The 10849-nt window shown below is 45.8% G+C and overlaps 1 protein-coding gene across 2 annotated transcripts; it reads right to left on the reverse strand.

Moving 5' to 3' along the window:
• Positions 1-986: 986 nt before the first annotated feature.
• LOC123395752 (disease resistance protein RGA2-like) lies at positions 987-6210 on the reverse strand. Of its 2 annotated transcripts, XM_045090784.1 has the most exons (5): positions 5766-6210; positions 3949-5094; positions 2352-3566; positions 1780-1942; positions 987-1564 (listed from the first exon to the last, which is right to left on the reverse strand). In XM_045090784.1, the coding sequence occupies exons 1-5, from the start codon at positions 6081-6083 to the stop codon at positions 1341-1343; spliced, it is 3066 nt and encodes a 1021-aa protein (XP_044946719.1). In that variant the 5' UTR covers positions 6084-6210; the 3' UTR covers positions 987-1340. The 2 variants fall into 2 exon arrangements, with proteins under 2 accessions (XP_044946719.1, XP_044946720.1); XM_045090785.1 differs by lacking the exon at positions 3949-5094 and having other exon boundaries at positions 5766-6204.
• Positions 6211-10849: the final 4639 nt, after the last annotated feature.

The following is a 10849-nucleotide window of genomic DNA, read 5'->3' on the forward strand; positions in this document are numbered from 1 at the left end:
CCGGATCCGTCCGGTTTGCACGTGCGTAGCCATTAGATCTGCCCCCTCCCTCCTCTTACGCATCCCATCTTCAACCTCCCACACGAAAGAAAGAGAGAAAAAGGAGGGCGCCGCCCCCACACACGCCGCATCTCACGCCTCGCCTCCTCACCTTCTCTCGCCGCCGGTCATCCCTGGTCGCCGTCGGTCCTAGTTCCGCCATGATGCATGTAGCAAAATGAATTCCTGGTTGAAGCTCTCTCTATTGCCGGTTGAAACATTTTTCATATACTGTTGAAGCTTTTTCTGTCAACGGTTGCAACAAACGCGAGCATGGTTCCCTAGCAGACCATGGTGACCGTCAAAGCTCTCCGATGTGCGAGATGCAGCTCAGTCGTGATGGATGTAGCAAAACATTATGCCGGTTGTAGCAAAATGAAACACGAATTGTAGCAAAAATCGCAACCCCATGTGCGATGTAGCAAAATGTGACACCAGTGATAGCAAATTTCGCTGTCGGTTGAAGCATGTAGTAAATTACGCCTTCGGCCATGGATGCAACTTCGTCGGTCATGCCCGTTGCAGCTCTGGTCACGATGGAGCAGTTGAGAGAGGGGAGGACACTGGTTCGATGGTAGGGTTCAAGGGTGCTCGTCGGAGAAGAAGGCGGGGGCTCGCTGGAGGAGATCGCCGGGATAGGATTTGCCATGGCAACCGGGAGGTTGGGAAAAAGGAAGGAGAAGGACGCGGGGATGAGGAAAGAGATAACGTGGTGGGCCCTTCCAATTTGATTCGCTGTAACCGCGAGCAAGTAGACGAGACCGGCCAAAGTTCCGGCCCCAAATATTTACACATACAATATCATAAGTGCATATTCTATGAGGGCACAATTAGCTGCTCAATAATGTACTTACAAGGAGGCTTTAGTGTGTACAGCTTAAATAATTGGTTTTGATATGCATCTGTGGAAAGACAACAATGCCAAGTTGCCAAATCTATGGAGCAAGTTTTAAAGGAGAACTCAGCCTTCTTCTCGAGCACAACAAGCTATATAGCGTAAAATCATTAGTCTGCTAAAAATCAAAATAGAGGTACATTTCAGGCAACCATCTAACAGCTGATACATCATTGATGGCCAACCTCGATGGTTAGAAGTAGTGAAAACACTGACCGAACCAAGGCTTTGCCTACACATAATCAAAACAGGCAGAGCAGCATGACGTAGCTAGGCAACAATCTCTCCTAACCACTGATTCATGGCCAATCTCATCACTGACAACCATGGATAGAAACCCAACCAAGCTGAGAAGGCCGATCATGACAAATTAATATCATTAACACCTTACTGAGAGAACATTCAATCAGTTGGACTGCTGTACGACAACCCCTTGATTTGGCCCGTCACATCGTACGTTGTGCTGATATACTCCATTATATTTGATTACGTGGCCGTCATCGTCGCCTTCTATGGTGGCCACTTCATGCAGATGAACCGGTGTGTCCAATGAGCATATGTTTTCTTCAGTAATCAGCGCATCTTTTATGAGGTCCTGAGGCTCTTGGCATTTTTCATTGGATTGGGTACCTATCAAAACTCACACGTAGACACATAGATGAGGTTAGTATGGTTATGAATTAACCTAGTATTGATCTTTCATACTTCTCTTAGTTATGGTAAGCAGGCCCATTTCTTTTTGAACCAGAGGGTCCTCCTTGTTATGGTATTTTAAAGCTACGACTCTGAACCTCTTATTCAGATGTTTGAATTGTGAGTAAAATTATCTAAAGTATTAGATATACCTGTTATCTCTCCATTCAGCACCGAATTATTGTTCTTTGAAACATCCGAAGATGAGACATATGCCAACGGTGTCCTTGAGCTTGAAGCAAACGAAGAAGAATGAGATGAAGACAATGAGAACCGGTGCCCTGGAATAAGTGGCGTATCTCCAGTTTCATTTGGCTACAACAAGAAATAAGGACACTGGAATAATTAGAATGACACCATTTTATCAAAAATAATTGACTGTCCCATTTGAATTTGTAAGATGCAGACCTCTAGATATTCTCTGTGACCTATGTAGTAAACTAGTGGAAAGTGACTGCGATGCATGTTGAGGTACCCAGTAAGATTACTTCAATGAAGAAATCAGTCCAGTTTGAGTGCAACTAACAACTACACAAAGGTATCACTTCAGCATTTTTAATTGTTACTGACAACAGTGTTCTAATTTGCACGATAATTTTCAATATCATCAGGAACTCAATCTATGGAAAAAATTAAAACAAGGGTCATCGTAAAACATAAATTGGAAGGGACCAGTACACACTTGTTAGTTTAATCTAGGAAATGTACATGACAAGGAATGTACCTTACTAATAACTTCAGGCACTACATCCAAGCCCAAAGCAGATGCCAATTTCTTCTTTCCTTTCAGATCTCCAATCGCAGGCGCCTCCGGAATGATCTCTGAGATAACAATACTTAATCTGACCTGCTCAGCTTGCTCTGAAAGTTGGTGAGATGGGGAACTTCCGGAGCTGCTAGAACAGGATTGTACTATACCATCTTGGCAGCCAGAAATGTCAAGCTTATGGAGCTTTTTAAGGCACGGTGGCAGATATTCAAGACTAGTGCAGTTTGAGAGATTCAGAAACTGAAGAGAAGTAAGGCATTCAAAGGAACCGAGAATTTTAAGATCAGAACAAGATGAAAGATTTAGGGCTTTCAGATATGCAAGTTGGCCAAATGATTTGGGGAGCTCCTCAAGTTTAGAACATTCTGATAGATTCAGATATTGAAGTGAACAAATGTTGCCAAAAAACTCAGGCAGCATTTGGAACTCAAAACCACTTAAGTTAAGATCTACAAGAGAACAAAGGCTAGCAAATGATTGCAGTAGTCTATTAGGTAATGTCGGAAGCTTAGAACATCGCGAGAGGTTCAAGAAACGAAGGTTGGTGAGGTTTTCAATAGATTCAGGGAAGCTTCTAACTTCAGGACAGCATGACAAGTTTAAGTAATGTAAATCATGCAGCAAATCAATGATTTTCAATTCCTGAAGTTTCTGGCAACCTTGGAGATTCAAATAATTCAGGCCCTTTAAGTTGCTGAGGAAGGATGGCAATTCCATAAGTTCAGTTTCTGAAAGATCCAACGCTTGTAGCTTATTAAAGCTACTAAACTGAGGAGGGATTGTTGTAATGGACAAAGTGGAAGCATCAAGATACCGCAGTTGCTTCAGCTGAAAAACAGGAGCAGGTATCTCATTAACAGAACATTCACTGAGATCTAGAACACGCAGATACTTGTTCACTGAAAAAACTTCGCTGACATCTTCCAATTCTGTACCACTAGTCTTGAAAATGAGTGACCTTGCCTTAGAAGGCCAAGCCTTGCTGTTTATTGACTGTAAGCTAGAAGCTGACACCTGTGCATAACGGTAATCACAAAATCTATTATGGCGTCCATTCTCCGCGTCCACAATCACAAGGATATCTTCACCAGCAACTGACCTAGCAAGATCATGTGCCAAATCATGCATGCAGAGCATTTCCTCTGATGCATTGAATATTTCTCCAGCAGTCTGTAGAGGAGGTTAATTAGTTTACATACTTAAAGCAAAATATACAAACTCCCACTTTATGATGGAATTTATGAATATTATTTCTGGGCATAATTTAGTCATGCCTTGGTGCGGTAACGTTTTAGTTGATGTTAGCAAAGAATAAACAGAAGATAAGTTCACACTTGCTTGTAGGAGTTCATTCGAATACACTGATATCATAGCAGTTTGCTGCAAATATTAAAACGATAAGTTTGTGGTGCATATTATGGGGTTCATGCCAAATCAACATTTCATCTCAATTATCATGAGGTTTAATCTAACAAGCAAATAAAATTTATCGATGTGTTCACAGTATAAAACATAACAAGCAATAACATAGGTATGGCTCCAAAGAACTTACTTGATGCCTTTCTATAACTTGAAGGAAATATATTGCTTTGAGTTCGTCAATATACTTCTCAGCAGTTACATCAAGAGGTAATGTTCCATGTCTGGACTCAATCATGTCAAGTGCAATCCATTGCTGAATAAGTTTTTTCTTGTCTATAACAGATCCTTTAGGGAATATTGAACAGTATACAAAGCATAATCTTAGCTCGTGAGGCATATTATAATATATTATCTTAAAAGATGGAAATAGTGGTGAAATTTTGTCTTCGGGATAATCTTCCTCTACCTTCCACATTTCTTTATCCTTGGCAGCTTTCCAAATCTCACGCCTCTGTCGTTGGGCATTCACGACAGATCCAAGAAAGTTAGCAACCAAGGGTGTGCCGCCACACCTTCTAACAATTTCTTCTCCGTATTCCCTGAACAGTGGGTCACCACGCCCAGTCATTGCCCTTTGTGAGAATATATTCAAACAATCATCTTCAGATAATGCAGACAACTTGTAAGGTGGAACAGTAGACACCAACTCAGCAACTTTATAGCTATGGGTGGTCACTACAATCTTGCTTTCTGTCTGTATACCTGTGAGCAACATCTGCTTCAGCTCATTCACTTCTTCATCTTTACCCCACAAGCTATCTAATACTATTAAGCAGCTATACTTATTAAGTATGGTTTGAACAGCATTCTTAATTGATTGTAATTGCATATTTCCCTCAATCCTTTCGGTAGTTTGTGAAACTATATCCCTCCCAATTTTTTCAAGGCTGACATTGCCCATGGAAACATGAACCCATATCCTGAAGCTGAATGCCTTTGTTCTAGCCTCATTGAAAACTAGCTGTGCGAGGCTTGTTTTCCCAAGACCCGTGGGCCCTACTATAGGAATAATGGAAATCTCGCTGACACTTTTTTGCATTATCATGTCCATGAGATTTTCTAAGTCTCTATCTCTCCCGAAAAGAGTAATGTCACTATTTCTGTATGATGTTGTTTGCTTCTCATCAAAATCCACCACTGAGTTAATATGTGAAATGAAATGATATTGATTAGGCAAGTGTTGCCTTGTCTGCAACAACTCTCTCTTGGATTTCATCTTATGAACCATGCTAACTTTCGAAATCACAGGATTGGAAAGTGAGCAGAACAATGATCCCTGAAAATTTATAAGCAGTTTTACTTAAAAATCAACATCTTTGCTGCCATAACAAAAGCTGTAAGCTTGATAAGTGTAATCAGGGAGTGAGTAGCAAAAGGCAGCCGAAGAAGCGCCCGTGCTACATGCCATAACAAAACAAAACAAAAAAGACAAAATGTTGGGTTGAAGTTGCAATCACATAACAATTCATTGCTTCTTGTGGCAGGAGTGGAAGAACCACGATCCTTGGTAAGCATTACTTTAACATGGGAAACAAAAACTTATTTCTCACTGACCCTCAATGATTCATTTTTTAGTATTTGGCCAAGTTAACACAAAATGTTCTTGTCCCACTCCAGCTTATATGCTCGATTTTGGATATCTATACGCTGAGAGCTCTATCCATTCACTGCAAATTATGTAAAAGATTGCCGACTCCCAGACTGATTTGCACAAATCCTAAACACTGTTGTCAGTAATCGAATTGTTAACACTACTAAGATTTTTTTTTTCAGTTTGGATTACAAAAAATTTATAGTATTATCAAACATGGATAACAAAATGTTACTGAGCTGAAATTATTGCAGAAATTCGTGGGAGAAATCATAACTCCTGGGAAGAAGAGTCGAAACTCTCCAGATCTGATTAAAATTGCACAGGAGACTATTTAATCAGACCAAACCGTTTACCTTCTGAGCATAGCTGCTGCTCCCTTCAAACTGCTCCTTGGAAGAGTAGTAGTCGTCAACCATGTCTTCGATGTCGAAGGCCAGGGACTTGATCTGGGTGAGCCAGTGCCGCAGGTTCGCCCTCTCGCTTCCGAAGGAGTTCCTCTCCGCATTTTTCAGCAGGTCTTCTAGGTACACCAGAGTGTCCTTTATGCTCTCCAGATCGTCGCTGAAACTGCAGCACAGCGTGACCTCGCCCTGCGCCGCGCCGATGATTTCGCCGATCTTGCGGGCGACCTGGCTCACAGCCGCGGCCGCGAGCATCTCCGTACCTACCATGGCTGGAAAGAAAGGGGTGGAGCAAGAGCACAACCAGAAAGATGCGGCTGGCAATGGAGGCTTTGAGCAGAACTAGGACTATCCTATTTGTCATTTTCATCACTTCTGTTTTAGATCGATTGGTTTCTTGACTTTGACTTTTCAAAGTCTCAAAGGTGGAGAAAGATGTAGAACCAGCACTTCGAATGCTTTTGAACACACTAGATGGAGAAATTTACACCTTATGTGAAGAAAACACAATTGATGCACACAAAAAACTTCCCCCTCCCCTCCCGCTTCGCCCCGCTTGTGAGGGGGAGGGCGAGTGCACTATCGCCGCCACAAGCCATCTCCTCCCCGCTCCCCCTTCTTCGCCGTCACCACAGGGCGTGGTCGGGCAAAGTCTGGCCGGCGGCGGCGGGGCTCTCTCGGCTCCTCGCGCGGCGCCTTTGGTGGGGGACAGAGCTCGTCTTGCGACTGGTATTACACGACGGGTCGATGGAGGTCAGTTTTGGTTGGCCTATTAGGTCTCAGCGTTTGGGGTCGTCCAGGGGTACAAAAGGCGGGTCCTTTCCTCTCGTCTCTTTGGTTGAGGTAGCGGCGGGTCTCATGTGCGGTGGTGTCAAGGTCCTGGATGTCGGGGCGGCGGCCTTGGTGGTGGTAGCACGGTGCTTATGGGCAGAGTTCATGGCTTGATGCTTCCTGGTGACCATGGCCATGTATGCGGAGTGGTAGCCGGGGTGTGGGTTTCGGTACCGGTGAGTATTGGCTGGGGTGAAAACATGTTCTAGCTTCGGACGAACCGGTGGCGGCGAAGCTCGATCCCTTCTTGAAGGCATTGTCGCGACTCTAATTGCCCGTCGTATTGCTTCAGGGGAAGCTCTTATCCTCGGATCGGGCGGTGGCGACACTCCGGTGTCGTAACCTTCCTAAAGGCGCCGCCTTGGAGCCCACGGTTCGTCGTATGCGGCTTCATCTTTGCGTGGTGGCGTGTTCATGGTTGAGTACCCCGATTACTCTTGTAGTCCTAGGGTGGTTTTGTTGTGCTTTAAAATAATTACGGTTTAGGCTTGAACGGCTCACATATGTGCACCAACAACTTATGCTAAGCAAGCTAAACAACTAAAGAAAAGCAAGATATATTACAAGAAACAATATGGCTATCACAAAGTAAAGTGCATAAGTAAAGGGCTTGGGTAAGAGATAGTCGAGGCACGCGAAGACGACGATGTATCCCGAAGTTCACACCCTTGCGGATGCTAATCTCCGTTTGGAGCGGTGTGGAGGCATAATGCTCCCCAACAAGCTATTAGGGCCACCGTAATCTCCTCACGCCCTCGCACAATGCAAGATAATGTGGTTCCACTAGTGGTGCCCTTGAAGGAGGTGACTAGACCTTTACAAACAAGGTTTGGGCAATCTCCACAACTTAATTGCAGGCTCCTAACACCACCACAAAGCTTCACCACAATGGATTGTGGCTTCGAGGTTACCTCAACCGTCTAGTGTGCCAAAGCACCCAAGAGGCCCAAGCTCTAGGGTGCCCAAACACCCAAGAGTAATAAGCTTCTCAAATTTCACTTCCAGGTATCATCGTGGAAAACACAAACCTATGCACCAAATGCAATGCCAAGGGCACAAGGAGTGCCCGAGTCCTTCTCTCCCAAATGCCACCACAACAACTAATGTTATGAAGGAAAATGAGAGGAAGAACGAATAAGAGAACATAAAGAACTTCAAGATCTAGATCCAAGGGGTTCCCCTCACATAGAGGAGAAAGTGATTGGTTCAAACGTAGATCTAGATCTCATCTCTCTTTCCCCTCAAGAACTAGCAAGAATCATTGGAGGGATTGAGAGTTAGCAAGCTCGAAGAAGGTCAACAATGGGGAAGAACACGAGCTCAAAGGATAAGATCCATTGGGGAAGAAGACCCCCTTTTATAGGAGGGGGAAAATCCAACTATTACCCCCCAGCCCGCACACAACTGGTACTACCACTTCGAGAGCGGTACTACCGCTCCGACAGCAGTGCTCCACTGAGAGTTCTGAGTCCAGAAGGTTAGGTGGTAGTTGAGCGGTAGTGGCGGGCGGTACTACTAATACCGCTTATAGGCGGTCCTACCGCTCGTACTATCGTCCCGACAACCGCCTAGTCTGACACAAAAAGTTGAGACTTCAAAGCGGGCGGTACTGGGCAATGGTACTACCTCCCTGGGAGGTATTGCCGCTTACACTATAGGCGGTACTTGAGGGAGTCTGGGATTTTGGGGTCCTTGGGTGGTCAGTTAGTCAATGTCACGTTGGCCGGGCCATACTATTGAAGATCGGGCCTTATGAAGACCTCTACTCTAGAAGGAATGTTTCAAAGATTGGCGTGTACTTCAAGGTTAGAAGGACTACGTCAGCTCGTTTATCCCCGACTATAGTCGGTAACTTGTAAACCCAGGATCCCCGATGTCTATATTAACCAGAGACCCCAATCCGTGTAGAGGAGGCTAAATCATCTAGGGTTTAGCATATACGATCTCGAGGTAGATCTACTCTGTAATCATATTCATCAATACAATCAAGGACGACGTAGGGTATTACCTCCATATATAGGAGGGCCCGAACCTGGGTAAACCCATGTCTCCCTCTTCTTCCTACAACCCATCGATCCAAGGTCCACAGTTCAGGACCCCCTACCCAAGATCTGCTGGTTTTGCCACCGAGAGTACTACCACTGGCAAACACGGTACCACCATTTGTTTCCTTCAGGAACAGAATACAGGAAACAGATGAATGCAGGAACACCAAAACTACCATAACTCCTACAAAATTGGTGCTTTCATTGAGAGTTCCACTACTGGATCGCTAAGAAGATCGATGGCTCGCTTAATCGTCAGCGATAGAATCAACAACAAAGACATCCTTGTCCCCGGGCAGGTTCTCTCGTTCGGCAGCATTACGCTGCGTGCAGACCCTACTGGTCGTCTTAGCCAGATCGGAGGTTTCATCCCTGGTCAACAAACAAGGTCAGGGAGTTCTAATTTCCCAACCCATCCGCGGACCGATCTGGTCCTCGCAAGAATCCCGACTTCGGCCGATGAGATAAAAAAAGCCCAAAGCTTTAACTTTGGATCCCGCGTCCAGCCATGTCCTCAGATCCCTCTCTTCCAAAGAGTTGGACCCTAGATCGGAGTGGCCCTGACACCTGGATCACAACAAACTTTGACCGAACACACCTCCCTCACGGAGGCCCCGGAGGTTAACTCCGAAAACTATCCGACGATGTTCCAAGACGAGCCCTCAGTGCTAAACGAGATGCTTGGCCAGATCCAATCGTTGCACATCTCAACAAGCCCGACCCGCTCGTAGTATCGCTTGGAATATGGGGACTTTTACAACCCACCCACCACCCACTTGGTAGCTATTGTCGAAGATTTAACCGACGCATTAGACTACGGCTCTGAGGAGCTTGAGGGCATGGACGATGAGGCCAATGAACCCACTCCCACAAATACAGGGCGATGGGCCGCAACTTCTACTTACAACGTTTACATGGTGGACGTGCCCAGTAACAACGGCGACCTCCCCCCCCCCCCAGCCAAATGACAACAAGTCCGGGGAGGAGAATTCAAAGCGCCGAAAGCAATGTAAGCGTTCTAAGGCGAACACGAGAAAAATCTCTCCACGAGGCATTGGGGAAAATAAAAACCCAGACGACCACGGTAACCTCGGAATTCCAAAACATCCACAAGAAGATGCGGACAAAACCGAGGAGCAGGACGACCCTGACGACATCAACACGTTGGACGATGATGATTACTCCCCCCTCCATCGGCGACTACCCAGAAGATGAAGACTTCGCAGTTCCTGATGACCTTGGGGGTTAGGAAGAGTTTCGGCAGCTACTCCTAGCTACCACTCGAAGCTTAAAGGCGAAGGAGCGTCAACTCCAGGCCTAACAAGACACTATAAACAGCATGTAGACCAAAGGTACTGGCCGCCGAAGAAGAAACGACCTTGGATGGCCAGATCAGAAGAAAATTTACCCACGTCACCGACTGCTGCCACAATTTGATGAGGAGGCCCCGAATCTCGCATCCCCCAAGCGCATAGATTATGACCAACCTGACCGCCCGCCTTGAGGGCGCGACAGGGTAGAGTCGGATGCCGAATACTATCCTAGGCCTCCCCACAAAAAGGGGAAGGAAAAAGTGCACCCTCGGGGCAGACACGACCTGCGATACAACCTGGATAACAAGACAATTTGCAACACATCCATTTACGGGTCCAGAAGGTACTCCCCCACTAGATGGGATGGAGATCCACCTCGGGTCTCCTACTACGCCAGAGACCGGGAATCATACCGGACTCAACCCAAAGCCGACCTTCGGCACAAGATAGCCCGGACTAGAGGCGCCGCACACCCACTATGCTTCAGAGACGAAGTAATGCAACATCAATTTCCGAAGGGATTTAAACCCGTCAACATAGAGCAATACAACGGAACTACGGACCCCGCCATTTGGATAGAAGACTTCCTTCTCCACATTCATATGGAGGGAGGAGATGATCTCCACTCCATCAAATACTTACCCCTCAAACTGAAAGGGCCAGCACGACACTGGTTAAACAGCATGCCCGAGGACTCGATCGGAAGCTGGGAAGAGCTCGAGGAAGCCTTCCTGTCCAATTTCCAAGGGACCTATGTCTGGCCTCCAGATTCCTCTGGCCTAAGCAATGTCGTCCAAAAGGCGGGCGAGTCGGCCAGAGAGTTCTGGAACTGGTTCTTAACAAAGAA

The sequence above is a fragment of the Hordeum vulgare genome, chromosome 5H (assembly GCF_904849725.1).
Source record: "Hordeum vulgare subsp. vulgare chromosome 5H, MorexV3_pseudomolecules_assembly, whole genome shotgun sequence".
Classification (NCBI taxonomy): domain Eukaryota; kingdom Viridiplantae; phylum Streptophyta; class Magnoliopsida; order Poales; family Poaceae; genus Hordeum; species Hordeum vulgare.

Excerpts from the sequence above, each read along its gene's own strand:
- LOC123395752 (XM_045090784.1), bottom strand. The coding sequence starts at position 6,083 with ATGGTAGGTACGGAGATGCTCGCGGCCGCGGCTGTGAGCCAGGTCGCC. Across the intron at positions 5,095-5,765 it reads GCAGCAGCTATGCTCAGAAG|GGATCATTGTTCTGCTCACT; the intron begins GTAAACGGTTTG and ends ATAAATTTTCAG. Across the intron at positions 1,943-2,351 it reads TGCCTGAAGTTATTAGTAAG|CCAAATGAAACTGGAGATAC; the intron begins GTACATTCCTTG and ends TTCTTGTTGTAG.